This window comes from Nematolebias whitei, chromosome 22 (genome assembly GCF_014905685.2).
Source record: "Nematolebias whitei isolate Nwh7 chromosome 22, NemWhi1, whole genome shotgun sequence".
NCBI classification, from domain to species: Eukaryota; Metazoa; Chordata; class Actinopteri; order Cyprinodontiformes; family Rivulidae; genus Nematolebias; species Nematolebias whitei.
In genome coordinates, this window is record NC_056519.1 from 19,040,462 (window position 1) to 19,058,362 (window position 17,901).

At 41.4% G+C, this 17,901-nt stretch overlaps 1 protein-coding gene across 1 annotated transcript in view; it reads left to right on the top strand.

Annotated features, from left to right (window-relative positions):
* The window catches only part of fgd6 (FYVE, RhoGEF and PH domain containing 6), a 28,423-nt gene that overhangs the window by 1,401 nt on the left and 9,121 nt on the right, over nucleotides 1–17,901 (top strand). The window contains exons 2-6 of the mRNA XM_037696076.1: nucleotides 928–2,902; nucleotides 10,960–11,071; nucleotides 13,962–14,029; nucleotides 14,150–14,180; nucleotides 17,453–17,604. Coding sequence (XP_037552004.1) covers nucleotides 928–2,902; nucleotides 10,960–11,071; nucleotides 13,962–14,029; nucleotides 14,150–14,180; nucleotides 17,453–17,604 — 2,338 coding nt within the window. The remainder of the gene's footprint in view (nucleotides 1–927; nucleotides 2,903–10,959; nucleotides 11,072–13,961; nucleotides 14,030–14,149; nucleotides 14,181–17,452; nucleotides 17,605–17,901) is intronic.

Consider the following 17,901-nt stretch of genomic DNA (forward strand, 5'->3'; position numbering starts at 1 on the left):
GACCCCCCCCCTGAACATACTGTATCTTTCCCCCCCCCCTCCCCCCCCCCCCCCCCCAGGAATGCATAAATACAAACTGTCAGGCTGACTGACAACGGATTCAACCACGAGGAGAAAATACAGGGGAACAACTTATCAGTTATCTCTACACAACATTTTTTCCTGCTGCTGTTTCTGAAAAAGAATATTGCAGCAGACATACCAAACATGCCAGGCTCTTTCAGAAACAGCACAGGGGAAATGTTTGAATGTGGACCTGACTTGAGTTCTTCAAATTTACATTATATTTGCTATAAAACATTGTGTTATTAGTTAAAGACTGTGTAATAAAATAGCAAACTGTCTTCAAAAGAGCATAAAACATCTATTTGCGTTGTATATTTTTTTGCAAACTGGTAGCTTAATTCCATTCAAAATATTCTTCATGTCTTGAGCCCTCAGTTCTTCGCCTCTCACCCTAAAAGTTGACCTCTGACCTCAGGCTAAACTCCAGCTTGCAGCTGTCTTCTTACATCTGAGCTCTGGTGAGGCATGTTTTTGTGTGCTCTTCAACTACGATTAATTTAGTTTTCTGACATTTTCACCCACCGCTAACTTTCAAACGCGGACGATAACGCTTTTTCCCGTCCCTGCATGTGCTTGGGCAAAAATTAAACACCGGATGTTCATCTACAACTGATTATCTAATTAAAGATGGCTGCCACAACTAATATACATTAAGAACAAGTGTGGCAGTCACTGAGAGTCATTCGCAAAACATACCTTGAGCGTGACATGTCGTGGTGACATTTAACGTTATTTTCAGAATTGTCCTCAATTCTGTCTCTGCTCTACATAAAATAATCCTAATTTGAAACTAGTTGGGGTGATATGCCTTTTTCAAGTAATTCTAGGGTTTAATTGTTTTTGTTTATATTTTATGAACAGGTGTAAAGAAGCCTCCGTTAGCTCCCAAACCTAAACTCCCTGTCACAACCAAACCACCCATCGCTCCCAAACCCAGCTCTCTTTCCCAGTCGTCAGTGGTCTCCCCAACCTCCCCGTCCACTCTCAAGAGGCCCAAACCAGTTGTCGCTCCCAAACCCTGCCTACTCAAATCCTCAGCCTCCTCTCTGGCTGTTTCACTCCCACTACCCAAACCCACCGAACCATTTAGTCCTTCTCAGGAGCAAGAAACTCCAGATTATAACCTGTTGCATCTGAACTCCAAGAATGGGATTCTATCGGAGGCTAGCAGAGGTGAACTGGATTACATCATTCCCACATGCCCATGTGGGGAGTTTGAGGACTGCTGCCAGTGTCACCCTCAGGAAAATGGAGACGCAACTGAAACTGGAGCTGATTTCCACCAAGTGCCGCTGCAGAATGGGCTTTCTGTGGACGGATACGTGGACAGAAAGCCACAAGAGAGCAGAGAAAACCAGAAGGGGCTGCCAGCTGTTGATAAGGTTGAACAGATTAGCAAAAAGCCGAGGGATAAACCTCAAAGACAAAGACATTTAGACAGGGGGTTGGTTAACAAAAAGAAACAAAGGACTGAGGAGCAAAGGGGGGAAGGTTTGGAGACTGGAAAACTTGAGGAAAATGTTGGAGAGTCTGAAGTTTCAAAAGCAGATGTGCTGACGGACTTAGACTCTACAGCAACCTGTGATGTTGCAGGCAACATCAGCGTGACAAGCGTCGCTCTACCTGAGTCTTCCCCCGAGCACCGTCAGGTAGAAACTAGCCAATCATCTCCGACCCAGCCTCAGTGTGTTCTACAAGTTCCTGCTGCTCCCAGTAAGCCTCTGCCAGTCCCCCACCCACGTAAACTGAAGAAGCCAGCCCTGGTGAGGCAGGACGGGGTGGAGGGGAGTGTCCAGGATCAGGTGGAGGAACAAAAACAAGAGCATGAGATGCAGGAAGTGGACGGACAGCAGAGTCCAGCTGTTTCTATAGGATGGGGGAGCACGGAGCTCAAACTGGAGGCTTCGGATTCAGGAGAGGCTGATGTGCCCGTGCCGCCTCCCCGACAAACCTCCCTCTCACCCCGTCTGCACAGAACTCTCTACCCCTCCCTGAACAAAAACACCTCCCACTCGTTGGACCTGCTCTCGCAGCCTGACCCGGAGAGTACGGCGTTTGAGAAGCGGGAGGTGGAGGAGGACGAGGAGGACACGTACGGCGACTTCGAGAGGTACCCGATCACTCACAGCCTCCCCAAGCAGATCCAGCTGGGCTGCCACCCCCCTCTGGCTAACAGCAGGAGAGCTTCCTCGGAGGACTCGCCGAGGACACCACCGAGGAAACCTCAAAGGCACAGCTTGCCAGCACCGCCTCCACCCCCCATCGGGCCCCCTGCGCCCCCACATGCCAGCACCCCCATGAGGGAGCTGCCCGCACCTCCTCAGGAGAAAACCGCGTGGCGCTTCACACGACCCTGCGTGACGTTTTTCAGCCGGCAGATGCCCACCAGGAGCAGCGTGCCGCCAAAAGGCCGAGTCCCTTCCCTGGGGGGCAAGCAGAGGGCGCAGTCTTTCTCTGCTGCTGACCTGGCAACCCGGGCCCACTCTCAAAAGAGGAGTCTTTCTTTCCGCAAGCTGCTGGAGCTCCGGCTGTCAATGAAGATGCTGCCAAAGCTGCTGGCCAAGGGTGGGCAGTCCCTGGACTGCACCAGCCTGGAGACGAACGGGGGGGGGACGAGCCTGCAGCGGCCCACTAGCTGCATCGAGGACACTGATATTTGCGAGGAAGGCATCGAGGGCTTGGTGGAGTATGAGAACGTGCCATTGTATGAGGAAATCCCGGAGTACATGAACCTGCCGTTTCACGGAGCCAGGCTGGGGTGGCCCCATGACCCCGAGGAGGGGGAGTCAGACATCTACGAGGTGCAGGACCCCTTCCACAGCTGCCAAGACGACAGGTAGGCATGATGAGCGCAGAGATTTGACCTAAAATTTATTAGACGTAGCATCTAACCGTGGTAAAGGCTCTGCAAGTCCCTGCCATGCTAGGTTTTTTTAAAAGTTCTATAATATTGCTAAATAAACATCAAATATTCACTTTGCAAGCTAGAGAAAATAGAGTGGAAGCTGTGTTGCTATTTGAATACTATCTTTTATTTCATCAATCAGCGTTAATTCCTTTTTTACTCTTATTATCACTCGACGTGAAAGGTGAAAGCGGACAATAATGTTTTTACCTATGTGTTTGTCTGTTAGCAAAATATCTCATGAACCACTGGATGGATTTGAATAAAGCTTAAAAAAAGTAATCACTAGACAAATATCTACAACTGATTACCGGTACTTATTTTATTTTACGGTTGTTTTCTATAGTTAATTGTAAAGAATTATGGCCAAAATGTCCCTTTACAAATGTTTTAATACGCCGGTTCCTATAAAATTAGTATTATGGTATGTTGCCTACTTGTTCTCCATGTGGTCGAAGATGACCATATTTTCCAGACTATTGAGCGCACCTGAATATAAGTCGCGCACACTAAATTCAAATAATAATAATAATTTGTACATATATAGGCCACGCTTGTCTATAAACCGCGGGTGTCCATGTTGTAACATGAGATATTTACACAAAGATTTTCTTTTAAACTTTTAATTAAATGAGTATCGGTAACATACACAAATACGTACAGTAAATGTTTTTTTCTGAACAATGCGTGTAACACAGCTGGTTTAAATAAATAAATAAATACAGTAGCCTACCAGGAAAAGTCGCTCATTGCTATGTTCATCTTCCTCCTGTGCACTAAAACCACAAATGTCGTCTTCTTCAGTGTCAGAATTGAACAGCGTCAGAAAAACTTCATCATACACGTCCTTAGTCTCTCTTTCATTGTTGAAAAAAAAAATACTGTAGCCTACCAGGAAGTCATTGATCGTTATCTTCATATTCCTCCTAGGCCTGTTACGATAATAAATTTGGCTGGGCAATTAAATGTCTCAGAAATTATTGCGATAAATAATAATGTTTGAAATTTGACAATAATTAGTAATGTCAAATTTAAGAAGAAATGTTGGTTAATTTTTGTGTGTGGTACCTTTTTTGACCTCCAGATGACAGTATAAGACTGTTTGAACCGAAGGATGGATAGTGAGGAAGTGAGCAGCGTGTCTCTTTAAGAAAAAATGGGAGGGAGGCCCCTTGACGTGACATGGGCTGTCTCTTGTTCCTGTTTTTCGGTTCTCAACATGGCGGATGCTGGGTGTGGTTTGAGCTCTTTAGCATAGCATTTGTCACACAAAGCTTTTAATAAAAAATTAAAAAATCATTAAACAAGTTCTCAGCTTCTTTTTGCAGAGAAAAACAACTTTTTAGACGAAGGCACGGGTTTCAACTGTGAAACTGTTCTCTTTTGGAGCTTCAACAAGACGGAGTTTTATTTCTCTTAGGTCGGCCTGTTAGCTTAGCTCGTAGCTTAGCTTCTCAGCTTAGCTGCTTTTAGCGATCCAAAAACGCCATTTTGGATCGTTAAAATGGATTTTAAAGAGAAAGGAAGAGGTCAGTGAAGAACACCGAAGTTGAGCCTTTTATCATCCAGTGTCTTCAGTAGAAAGAGAGAGACACGAAGAAACGATAAAGCCGATAAATGAAAATGAGGTTGATAATTTTCATTTATCGTGCGATTAATTGATTTATTGTTTATTGCAACAGGACTAATTCCTCCTGCTGGAAGCGTGTGCTCCGTGGAACAAAAGTTGCTTTGTGCATGCAGGAGAGTTCCCCCCACCCCCTGGATCTCTCTTCCCCTCCCCATATTTCATTGACTGTGACCTGTTAGTTAATTTCATAGGTCAGATTTTTAAAAAAACTTTATTTATACAGGTAGTCTCATTGAGTCACAAGGACCGACCCCCTAAGAGAGTCGTGTATTGGGCTATGTAAGCACCCGGGTGTGACAAAGCTAAATGTTTTTAGCAGCAGGAAGCTTGTTAGCCCGTCAAAAAATAAATCCATAAATTAGCCTCACCAGTGTATAAGCTGCGGGGTTCAAAGACTGTGAAAAAAGTAGCGGCTTATACACCGGAAATTACGGTAACTTTTAGAGTCAATACAATTCAAGACGGGCAACTGAACTGAAACAAATCCACAAAAATGGCTATAATGCCATCAATTCTACAGATATTGACCTAAAACTTGGTGTGGTAGTAGCTGCGACTAACCCCCAACACATTCTGAGCTCAAAGAGGTCGTGTAAGATAGACAGTGATTCATGTGTTTGTTGCTGCAGATGTCCTGTGACTGAGCTGCAGCTGTGAGCGACAGGTTGCGCAGGTGACTCCAGCAGTTTGGATTTACAAGAATATAAAATCTGAGTCAGCAGCGCCGAGTTTGAATAGAGCACTGGTGTGCAGCGGGTCGGCGTGCTTTCCTGTAAGTTATTTTCAGTGACCAGGGCAGGAAATGTCTGAGAATCGCAGAAAATCCACACGGCTTGCTAGAAGAGGAAAAAATATACCTCCAGCAACCACCAGCCTCCTCATGTTCACTCCGACCGCCCTCGCACTGTCTTTAACCCCTTCTTAACCTTTTTTTTTTTGTTATAAAAAATATGTTGTGAGGCTTGTTTTTACCCTGAATAGAATACATAATGAATGGGAATATGAAGTCTGTAAAGACAAAAATTAAACAGGAATAGACAACACAAGTTGGGGTTTGTAGTAAATCTAAAATGCTCTTGATGGAAAAATCATTTTTGGAATAAATTGTGTTAAAACTCGCAAATGCATTTATTCACTTCCTGTTGCTTCGAGGTATTTCCATGATATTTGTGGGAATATTTTGGTGTGTTTGTACAAATAGAAACAGTTGTTTTGAACAATTTCATAATTAAGATCAGTGGTTCTCAAACTGGGGTCCCCGGGCCTCTGAAGGTTCGCGAGCCAGTGCTTGGGGGTCCGCAATTTCTTTAAAACATTTTTTACAAATGTTTAACAACCTGTTGAAATACACCAAAATACAGGAAATCACATCTACTTTATTGAAAATTTCCTGGGGGAGGACTCTCAGATCCCTTTGCCGGCCCACTACCTGCGTTCCGGCATTGATCAGTTTACAAATTAAGCCCTGTTACTTGGTATTAGGCCTGTTACGATAACAAATTTTACTGGGCGATTAATTGTCTCAGAAATTATTGCGATAAACGATAATATTGTTTGAAATTTCACTATAATTAGTAATTATTGTCAAATTTAAGAAGAAATGTTTGTTAATTAGTTTTGCGTGTGGTACCTTTTTTTGACCACTGGATGGCAGTGAAAGACTGTTTAAACCGAAGGATGGATAGTGAGGGAGCGAGCAGCGTGTCTCTTTAAGAAAAATGGGAGGGAGGCCCCTTGACGTGACATGGGCTGTCACTCTCCGGTTCTCAAAATGGCGGACGCTCGTGTGGTTTGAGCTCTTTAGCATAGCATTTTTCACAAAAAGCTTTTAATATAAAATCAGTAAACAAGTTCTCAATTTCTTTTTGCAGTGAAAAACTTTTTACACAAAGGCACGGGTTTCAACTGTGAATTTTGGAGCTTCGACAAGACAGAGTTTTTTTTTTTCCCGAGGTCGGCCTGTTAGCTTAGCTCGTAGCTTAGCTTCTCAGCTTAACTGCTTTTAACGATCCAAAAACGCGATTTTGGACGGTTAAAATAGATTTTAAAAAGAAAAGAGAAAGGGAGGGGTCAGTGAAGAACACCGGAGTTGAGTTTTTTTGTCATCCAGTGTCTTCAGTAGAAAGAGAGAGACACAAAGAAACGATAAAGACGATAAATGAAAACGAGGTCGATAATTTTCATTTATCATGTGATTAATTGATTTATTGTTTATCGCGACAGGCCTCCTTGGTATGACTACTGCTGTTATGATTCTGTTCAATTTTATGTAAAGTGTTTTCTGTAATTGAAGAAGTGGCAACATATTTATTATGTTCATTAAGTGACTAGGTAAAGCTTTAACGTGGTTTTTAATTTTCTCAAAACTGTCGTTTTTGAAAGTTAAAATTATTTTTTTTGTTAATTAATTGTGTCTTGAATGAGAAATACCCCATGTTTAAAAATATAAAAATTATTAACACGAACGGGTCTTATGTTACGCACATATTTCCATTGCATATTGAAAAAAAATGAAAAAAATTATTTAATAAACATGAGGGTTATGAGGGGGTCCCTGAAAGGGGTCCCTGAACCCAAAATGTTTGAGAACCCCTGATTTAAATAACCAAATAATGTTTCATAACAAACTAAACAAATACTTATAAAGACATTTGTCTCAGATCCCAAGACACAAACTGTATTAAAATATCTCAAAGCACAAACAAAAATTTTAAAATGATAATTACGCACATAAACAGCTACTCTAAATGATTTATTTGACCTGGTAGTTTTTGTAAACGTAGACTTGGTGGCATTTATAAGACAAAATGTGACAAATAATGACATCCTTGAACCAAAATGGCTCCAACGCTGTAATTTCTCAACATAGTTGGAAGACACAGTAAATCTCTAATTTCCTTTTTAATTCTTCATGCTCACATGTAAACAGCTGTAGTTTAGGTGAAAGTTGTTAATCAAGTAATTAGCCTCGTTGTTGTGCTCCTTTAAATAATCAGCTGTTGAAACATTCAGGATGTGCTCTGCTTCTTAATTCAGCCTGGAATGCCGAGTTAAAGCCGAGACAGAAGCAGCGAGTGCATCTGTAGTGTTTCCCAGCCGCCTGTTAAGTTTATGTAAGTAGCCTCAGGCTGTAAACAAGTGGCGCTCTGTGCTCGACCCACAATGCTGGAGAGAGAAAGAGACAAAAAGCTTGAGAGGGGGTTAGGTGAAAGGAAGGGAAGTGGAGAGCTCAGAAGAAAAAGTGAACATTTCCAGACTACGTTTTCTCCATCACTTTGCTCTTGAAAGGAGCAAATCTGAAATCAGGGCGCTCTGATTCTTCCTGTTCGAAAGCGTGAGCTGGAAATCAGGCAGCGCCGTCCTGCAGAAACGGCCACGAGAGATCGATCAAAAACATCAGCGACACAAACACATGTTGCTGCTTGTACTGAGCTGGCAGACGGCAGCATGTTTGTGGGAAGACTCCAGTCTGGGTGTCGGCCCACTGCCAGCAGCCACAAAGACTGAGTGAAGAAACGCAGATTTAAAACGTCTCCGCTGCAAGAAAATCATCAAGTCTGACAGCTGACCTATAAATAAGATTTAAAGATCAACATTTTTTAAGCTTTGTTTATCAGCCCATGATGTTGTATATATATATATTTTTTAATTATTGATAAATCTCGTGTAATAATGTGGAAATACAAAAAAAATCATTTGATATCGGTTTTAGTCAAAATCCAGTCATTTTTTAAATAAAAACTTGAAAATACCTTTATTATGCTGTTTTTATATACCGGTAGACATTTTTATCAGCCTGCTTGTTTAAGGTCAAGGTGTTTTATTGTCATTCGAACGGTACATGTGGTGGAACAAAATTGTGTGCACAGGGTCCCAGTTACATCCAACAAAAAAATATAAATTGTAAAGAAAAACAGTCGTAAGATCTATTAAGTTATTTCAGGCATAAAAAGGCTCCTAAGTTCATGGGGCGAACCAGTGTTGGGACGAAATACAACTTCAAGAGTCAACTTTAAATGGGACTATCAGAAACAGAATCGTTCAACTAGGGCTGGACGATATGGCCAAAACTTTTATCACGATATTTTTCTTAATTTCGGTCGATAACGATATAATTGGATATCGATATAAACGCCTCAGAAAAACTGTACAAACTGTACAAATAAATTAATGTTCACTTTTATTTGTATTTAGCCTTAAAAAAAAATTTAATCATCATCAACTAAACATAAAAATCTCAACTTTGTCAATATTAATGGTTTTAACTTTAAACAACATAACGTAACAACACATGCAGCAAACTTCTGTGTTTGCATGTGTTTTTCTTTTGATGCAGCTGGGGGTGTTGTGTCAGGGACACGTTGGATCAAACTTTTATTGTGCTTCATCTTCTGACTCTCAGCATATTCTGTCGAGTGGAACAAGTTCGATGTGTTCCCACCGCTGGTTGGAACGACTCTCCGGCCCATTTTGCAGCACTGAAACCTGCAGTTTATCAGATCTTAGAGAGCCGAACCACTTCTACACCTCCAAATTAGTCTTTCCTCTCTTATCATTTATGTCATCTGCTTTCTCTTCGCTTGTGAAAGATTGTTCAGTCACATTCTGACGGTCATGGGAGCTCATTTTTGAAGCAAAAACTTACCGCGCGTTCGAGATTAGCCTAGCCTGCTACCGCTACCGCCTTCTGGGCTCGAGCTCTGCGTAACATCTACATCAACACACATTTATGTAGTTGTGTCGCAGCGTTTTCTGTCCGGGTTGAAACGGAAGTGGCCACTTCAACCCGAACGGAAAAAGAAATGCGTCAGTGAAACGCTGTAATCGTATCGAAATATCGAAAATGCACTTAAAATGTTGAATAGAAGTATATCGCAATATATATCGATATCGAATTATTGTCCAGCCGTAAGTTCAACCCAACAATGTTCAGTCAGGTCATCTGGAAGGTTTTTTTCTTTCTTTCTTTTTTGCTGAGACATTTTGTCCTTCATCCAAAGGACTTCTTCAGTCCGAGGAGTCACAAACAAACTGGAGTCCCACAAGTACCACACTCCCATAATGGAGAAAAAAAAAACAGTTTGCTGATCCTTTGGATGAAGGACGAAACGTCTCAGCAAAATAAAACCAAAAAAAAACAACAACAAAGAAACCATCCAGATGATCTGACTGAACATTGTTAGATTTGTACCTGGATTATTGAGCATGAACTTTGGTGTTTTGAACCATTTTGGGATGACAGCCTCAGAGGAGTTGACGGGCCCAGAAACCCATCTTATCACCAGCAAACTGTTTTTTTTTTTTTTCCCACTGTAGGAGTGTGGTACTTGTGGGACTCCAGTTTGTTTGTGGCTCCTCGGACTGAAGAAGTCCTTTGGATGAAGGATGAACCGTCTCAGAAAAAAAAAAAGAAAGAAAAGAAACCGTCCAGATGATCTGACTAAACATCGTTGGATTTGTACCTGGATTATTGAACATGAACTTTGGTACAACAGTCAACCTTTAAAAAAATACCAAAGATAACGTTTCCTAATTAGTTATCAGCTGAAAACTTGTAAAGTAGATGATCAGGTGAAGTTTGATGCATCGTTCAGGTTTTCATTGAATTTTCTCCCTCTTTTTAAAAAGCCACCATGTTCACACTCTGTCCATTAACTGTAGATTAGTTTTTACTCCGACACTTTTTTTGTTCACTGTTTTTTTTTTAGGTGTGTTACGTTCAGGTGCATGTCGAGGAGTTAGTGTTAGAACTTAGAAGTCATAGTTCTGAGAAAAAAAAAGAAAGATCTTCAAGTTTTGAGAAACGCTGATCCTGTTTATCACAGAAGCTGTTCGCTGTTGAATCCAGTCACTTCCAGGATTTCCAAGAAGGATCTCCGATTTCTTTAGGCCACAGGAAAGTTTTCCACTTCCCCTCCACCAAACCCTGCTGGTTACTTCATCTGTCATACCTCCTCCACTGTTTGGTTTGATTTTTCTTTGTTCTGTTTTTGTGCTCCAGTAGTTGGAGTCATTTTTATTTATCTGTGTGAGTCCACTTGTTTCTTGTTCTGTAAATACACCAATGAACCGGATCTTTTCCTGAGGGTTCATCATTACGCTCAGCCTCCATGTCTGTATTTTTGCTGTCTTCCTAACAATTTATCAAAGTGCAATCATCCGTGTTCTCCATCGAACAGAGTTGAGTTAAAGTTCGTTTTGGGCTGAGAGCTTTATTTCGTCATTTAGTTTTGTTTTTGTCCTGAACACACATTTCTCTGCAGCCGCGCCCAACTTCTATTTCATGGACACAAACATTTGTTTTCTGTAAAGAAAAGCTAGTCGGTTAATTTCGCTGCCCCTGTGGTTTTGTGAGCAGCGGCTGGCTGAAGGAGGATGTCCACTCTGAGGAGGAGGAGATGCACAGTTCAGACGAAGAGGACGACAGCTCCACTTCCAGCAAGGAGCACCTGGACGAGGCAGACAGACAGGTGTGTAAGAGATGGAGCAACTGACTGACTCACTGTGGGCTCAGAAAGTCATTACGTGCAAGACTGAAACCAGAACATCTCTAAAAATCCAGGCTTTATGATGCCAGCCTTCCAGTTTAAACCAGTTTACTCATAATTAGAGTTACTGCAAATCAAAAATAATCCGTCACGTGTATTACTCTTAGCTTTGATGATCTGAGTTTAAAACTTTGGCACCCAAGTCAGTTAGAAGTGTTCATTCTTTCAAGGAATACAATACTCCCTCCCTACTTCGTGGTTCGACTTTTGCGGACTCTCTCATTTGCCGTTTTTTCAAAGTAAGTTCGTACACGACAAAAAAAATAAATTGTACATGACACACGATTGTCAACTTTAATGTTACTCATGTGATTGGGACGGCACGGGATAAAAAGTTAACGAAAAAATACTTCAGACAGGCACTGCCATTTTGTAGTTTTCTCTCAATAAGCCTATACTGTAGCGCCACTCAAAAGGACTACATTACCCAGAAGCCAACAGTGCCGTTGCTTTCTGCTGAAATTGAGGGAAAGTTTTGATCAGATCTAAAAAAAACTTCGGTCCTTATTCATAGCGACTCTGGTGCTCAGTGGATGCAGAGAGTCATACGCAACCGACCGAGAATTGGACCAGAACCGGACTTCCTGCCTCACTGGTCAATCTGAGTACTGCTTGTTGACCCATGAGGCCTTTCAAGCAGGGAGGTGCCGCTTGGAGCTCACCAGGACTTTTTCCATCCAGACTTCTCTGGATTATTTGGACTCTATCTATACCATTGTGTGGTTTTGTGCTGGCTGTCCGAAGGTCCGGCTCTCTCTAAAAGTGTCTGGTGCTCAAGGGTTGCAGAGAGCCAATCAGAACTGGACCAGAACCAGACCAAGACTGGTTAGTACCCATATACAATTTTGCAGTACTGTACATTACATATATGTATGTTGTTAAAATTACATAGGTTTAAGAGTTTAGAACATTGCATGAATGTGGGAAGAGTTTATAAAGCCTTAAAATTAAATATGTTAAAATAATTAAATATAGTGTTCCTACTTGGTGGTTTTTCACTCGTTGCGGGGTGAGGGCGGGGGTCCAGAACGTAACGTCTGCGATTATCGAGGGACAACTGTACTTTGCTTTTATCTAAAGCAGTGCTTCTCAACTATTTTGTGTTACGTACCCCGATAGGAAGAAGTAAACATTTTGCGCCCCCCCCCCCAACTCTCCGCCGCGACTATAAATAGTATCATTTGTCTATAAAATTATAAGTACACCTCTGTATAACAGAGTCAGTCACATATCCTTATTTAAATTAAATAAAACAACAAAAAAGAAAGAATATAGATCAACTTACACCAAAGAATAACTTTATTAACAGTATTTTTAGTCTGTAACAGAAACAACTTAAAGTGCATCCATTTGCCTGAAAAAAAAAATCCTTATTTAAACTGTAAACATTTCGGACCATTTGATACTGAACAATAAAATTAAATATAATAAATCAGTACTAATAAATTCAAATTGATCAGCAACATTTTAACTCAGGAGTGTTATATAAAACACTTTGACCTACAAAACAAAAATGAATAAAACAATTTGTGCTTTTTTATTTTTTAATCAAAATGAGGAAGTCAGGATCAATGAGCAAACTCATCGATCAAGCTAAAAAAAATTTGTCAACGCGGAAGAGGAAAGAGGGGGCAGGTGTCGCTCTCGCTTTGAGTTCACTCTTTGTTTCATGTGCGACGTGGGTGACAAGCGTCCAGAGCGTAAGAAAAACAGCAGGGGAGGTGTCGGGAGTTATTTATTTATTGTCTCAACGGCAGAGGGGAGCAACACGGTTCAAACATGGCTCCCAAAACGACAAGGTAGTCATATTTGTTCATAAGTTTATTATTAGAAAGCCTGAGAGATACGAGCAAACAGCTGCCGGAACGCACGCGACAAAATAAGGATGGTGAAAAATACAAAAAAAACATGTTCCCCAGGGTAACATGCGCCCCCCCAACATCATCCCGGGCCCCCCCAGTGGGGAGCGCCTCACTATTTGAGAAGGACTGATAGCAAGTTCATACTTTGCTAATGCTACATATAGTTTTAAACATCTTTTATACATATTTTGTCATATTTAAGCATTTAAAAACGAAACACTTTAAAATGATTTGGTAAAAAAAAAAAAAAAATTAATCCAAGAGCTTCTGTTCTACATGACTCTTTGTTTTTGTCAATCCGTTTGAAATATCATAATAGAGATGAAATTAGGAATTACAGCAAAACTTGGGTTTTGTTGTCAAATTTGTATTCGCTGTGTTTTATTCACTATAAAAACAGAAAGGTTAAAAACATTGTCACGGGTGAATTTTAACACCTGAAGTCTAATCTTTGCGTGTCCCGACGGATGACCCGTACCAGGGTGTGTGTGTGTATGTGTGTGTGTGCACATGCTGCTGAGTATGTTGCCTGTTAGAAGTGTGTGATGAAAGGGGGATGGTGAGCAAACACAGTGAGGCTGCAGGCTCAAGAATAGCTCCCTCAATATCGTCGCATTTTTTATTTTTTCTTTCTTCGTCCTGTGTGACCCCCTCCACGATTCTGTCAGCGCCTGTGTCTGATGGCCCTCAAAGCTCCACAAATACAGACCCAGATAGGACCAGTAGGACGTTTCAGTGGAGCAGGGGCCAAGGCCGCTGTCCAAATTAAGTCAGCGAGAGAACACCCTGCAGAAAGAGACAAAAGGCTCCTCTGCTCCTGCTTGACAGAACGCTGATGGTTTGAAACCCTTTCAGGGGTCATGGTGGTCTGCAGCGAGCCTGTGAGTAACTCTTGTTTGGTCTGAGCCTTTCCTGGTGTCGTCTTACCTTTCGCGTTTCTCGTCTTTCAGCAGGAGGATGAGATGAAGAGGAAGAAGGTGGTGCACATCGCACAGGAAATCATGAGCTCGGAGAAAGTGTGAGTGCTTCAGTGACCAACCAGAAGCAGCAAAATATCACTTTTGTTGTTGTTGCAGGACTTGATAAAAATGTGCCATTATAAGTTGTATTCTTGCTGATTTATTATATTTTTTAATAGGTTTGTGGATGTCCTGAAACTTCTTCACATAGTAAGTGTTCTCCTGACTAAATGTTACAATCTGCTGACGCTGAGCTGTTGTTTTCTTCGGGGCTTGTGTTGACGGTGTTGAGTATTGTTGCTATCCCGCAGCTGTTGCTCCATTTGGGGTTTCTGGTTTCTCTGTGGCAACAACGAGCAGGTTAATGCCCTGCAACAACCAGGGAGGGACAGCTTTGATCTGTCCTGTTACGGTAGAGGGAGTGAGTTTGTTTACGTGCTAGGAAGAAAAAAAAAATCAAAGATTTTCTGGACTTTGATAAGTTTGAATACAAAGTTTGTTTTGGCTTTAGTGGCTGCTGCGCAGCAGGTCGCTCACTGGCATGGAGACGGGCGATGGATGAAAGGAAGATGTGGAGGTGTGCAGGCGCCAAAAGAATCTCAGTGCACTTTTGCAATAATTTCACAAATGTGTGGACATGTCCTCAGAGACGCAGCATCGTTCTTCCAAAACACATTACTCCATCCGATGGTCGGGTTGGACTGTTTTTCTGAGGTGGACAGTCATGCTGAGGATGATCACTTCTGATTCGTTGCATGATTAAATAGTTAAACTTTAATAGCAATATACCAGAATGGCTAATAATGGTGGTAGACAAGGTTTGTGGCCGCCATCTTTCTAGGTTCTACACTACCTAACATGTTTATTAATAGGATATTGTTGCATATCGTTGGAAAGCATTAACACTTTGGGCTGTGGGCTGTACCATCAATTCATACAAAAACATAAATGTTGCTTTATTTCACTTAAATAAACATGAATCATGCATAATGTGAAAACAAGATGAGATTATCCTGTAATAAGTCGCCCTCTGAGCCTAATCAAGTGTTATCGATGACAAAACGCTAACCCAATGCGCTGCTGCTGTGATAAATATATAAATGGTGTGATCATTGTAGCCAAAAAAATATGTACATGTACTCATATGTACTTGATATTTCTACTCGATCTAACCAGAGCTATCCTATCACTTTCTGTAAACATTTACTCTTAGACTAATAACTTAAAGTACCAGTAGTCTTTTTTTTTTTTGTATATTCTGGAAATATTTAGGACTTGTCCAACATGCACTTCAGCCTTTACACATAGAAAATATTCTAAATATTCTATTATTGCTAACGTATTTTTATTTACAGTACATGCTATATTCCTACCCTCAGTACCCTGCTTTACAGTAATCATAGCAGTATAGTTTGGATAGTATCAACCAGTGGTACTGTAATATAGTATATTAGACTAGTATTTACAAAAATACAATAAAAATGCTGTAATACTACAGTGTTTGAGGTTAAAGTTTCTATAATTAGAATGGAAAAACACTGAGTTTCTTTACAACAATTTTCAGTCAGTTCATCTGGGCAGTTTTTTTTTTTTTTTTGTGCTGAAACGTTTCACCTTCCATCCAGAAGGCTTCATCAGTCAAGGAAACACAACACAAAACTGATTCTTCCCCCAACCGCTTATGCCAAAGTGGAACACACCAGTTATGTTGGTGCTAAGATGGTGGCTTTGGCACGCCACTTCCTCCGGTGCCGGCCCTCTCCCTCGTCGACAGTCATGTCAAAATGGTTCAAAACCAACAAAGTCTATGCTCAATAATCCAGGTATACAATCCAACAATTTTCAGTCCACTTTGGAGTAAGCTGTTGGGGGAAGAATCCGTTTTGTGTTGTGTGTTTCCTTGACTGATGAAGCCGTCTGGATGGAAGGTGAAACGTTTCAGTACCAAAAAAAAAAAGAAACTGTCCAGATGACCTGACTGAAAATTGTTGGATTGTATACCTGGATTATTGAGCATGGACTTTACTGGGTTTCTTTGCTAAGTTTTGTTTTTACCTCGTATATTTATAATCTGCTGCCATGTTAGCTGTACATAAAGCCACCATGTAGAACCTACCAAGATGGCGGCACAAATTCTGGCCTCGTTAGCTGTGTGGTTAATCATTTTAGTGTATTTTTACTGCAGTGTTTGGTCACTCAGAGACGGGTTGTCTAACTACATCAGCAAACTGTCAAACAGCATCAGAGCTCCTCATACAATGTTTTTATTATTATTATGTCACTCATCAGTACTGTCAATTTCACACACTTAGATTAAAAAAAAAAAGTTACATTTTTTATGATGTGCCAATCTTGAGTTTTTTCTAAGTCCAATTGTAAAGTTTTGACCTGTCAATATCAGTTTCTTGCTAAAATTACAGTATAATTAAGAACTAGAGTCATAACAGTACATGTATTTGTACTTGAAGACATTGGCCACCGGTGATCGCTGCTACCATCTGGAAGCAAACATCTTATTTAACAGCATTTAGTCGACAGCCATAGAGACCGTTTTTGAAAGATGGATGGATTTGAATTTATTTGTCTGATCATGTTGTCAAACGTGTTTCTCGTTAATGCAGCCGCACATCTTCTCTTCCTTTTCTTTTCGACATTATAATAGTTGTTGTTTTCACTCGAGAGTTTAGCTCATTTCCTTTCCATCAGTTGGGCTGTTTTGAGGGTTAGGAGACAGGGAAGGCTTTGTTCATGTTTACTTGAAGGATATTCCCTGTAGTGGGCGTGTCCACAGGAAAAGAAACAGGTGAGGTGGTGGAGGGTGTTCAGATAGTCAGGCCCAAGGGTCCAAACTACGACAGGGTTAAAGCTGTGGCTGACAGTGGGAGGGCGAGGTGTGGGGTCCTGTCCAAGAAAAGTGGGTCAGATCACATTTTTCTAGCTTCAGAGCAGCCGCTTCCTCAGATATGACCTGTTCACACACACACCTAGAATAATAACTTGTATGTGTGTGACATTATGTTGAATGTGTGCAGGTGGGTTTCTGTTTCCTTGTGGAAAAGCATCCAACTGGCATATTTCCTTTTTTCTGGACAGTTTCTGGTCAGTTTGTCGCCATTGTTCGTGTGAGTTTTAGAAATGAATTTACTGTCAGTTTTTCTGTAGTAACTTTAATTTATCCATATTGTCGCTAGTTCCTGTTTTTATGGGCTTGATGTCCAAATCGAATCGTTTGAGGCTGCAGATATTTCGTATTCGTGGTGAATCAGTCAGTGTGCTGCATGCTCCCCCTGCTTCCTTCCACGTGTGTGTGTGCTCAGTGTAAAGTCAAAGTGCTGAGTCATGAAAAGCTTGCACGTGGGATGTGAGGTTAGTTCATGAGATGATAACCCGGTGTTCCTGTCCAGCTGCAGCACAGTTCGTTATGTTTTGTGCCAGCCCGCCCTGGAAATGTGTTTCTGGTTTAACGCCACGTGTCTCTGCAGGACTTTCGGGATGCTGTTGCCAAGGCAACCCGTCAGAACGGGAAGCCGGTGGTGGATGAGCGGACCCTCAGTCAGATCCTGTACTACCTGCCTCAGCTGTATCAGCTCAACAAGGACCTGCTGAGGGAGCTGGAGGAGAGGGTGGCACACTGGTATGCTCACAAGCTCCTGTGACTTTTATTAGTTTATGAACCTTGAACAGCCTCAAAGTCATAAAAACTGATGTCAGACATTTGCAAGATCCCATCCTACTCTGAAATATCTGCGTATGTTTGTTCTTTTTGTTTGCTCAAGACCGGTAAAGTTCAGCACAGCAAACCGTGAAAGAATATCGTTTCATAAGTCATTGAATCATTCACTTTAGGTATAAAATCTGAGCCTATGGGATTTCCTCATCATCACTTGGTCTAAATTTGACACTTTACAACCAGATTCTGAGGTGATGGATC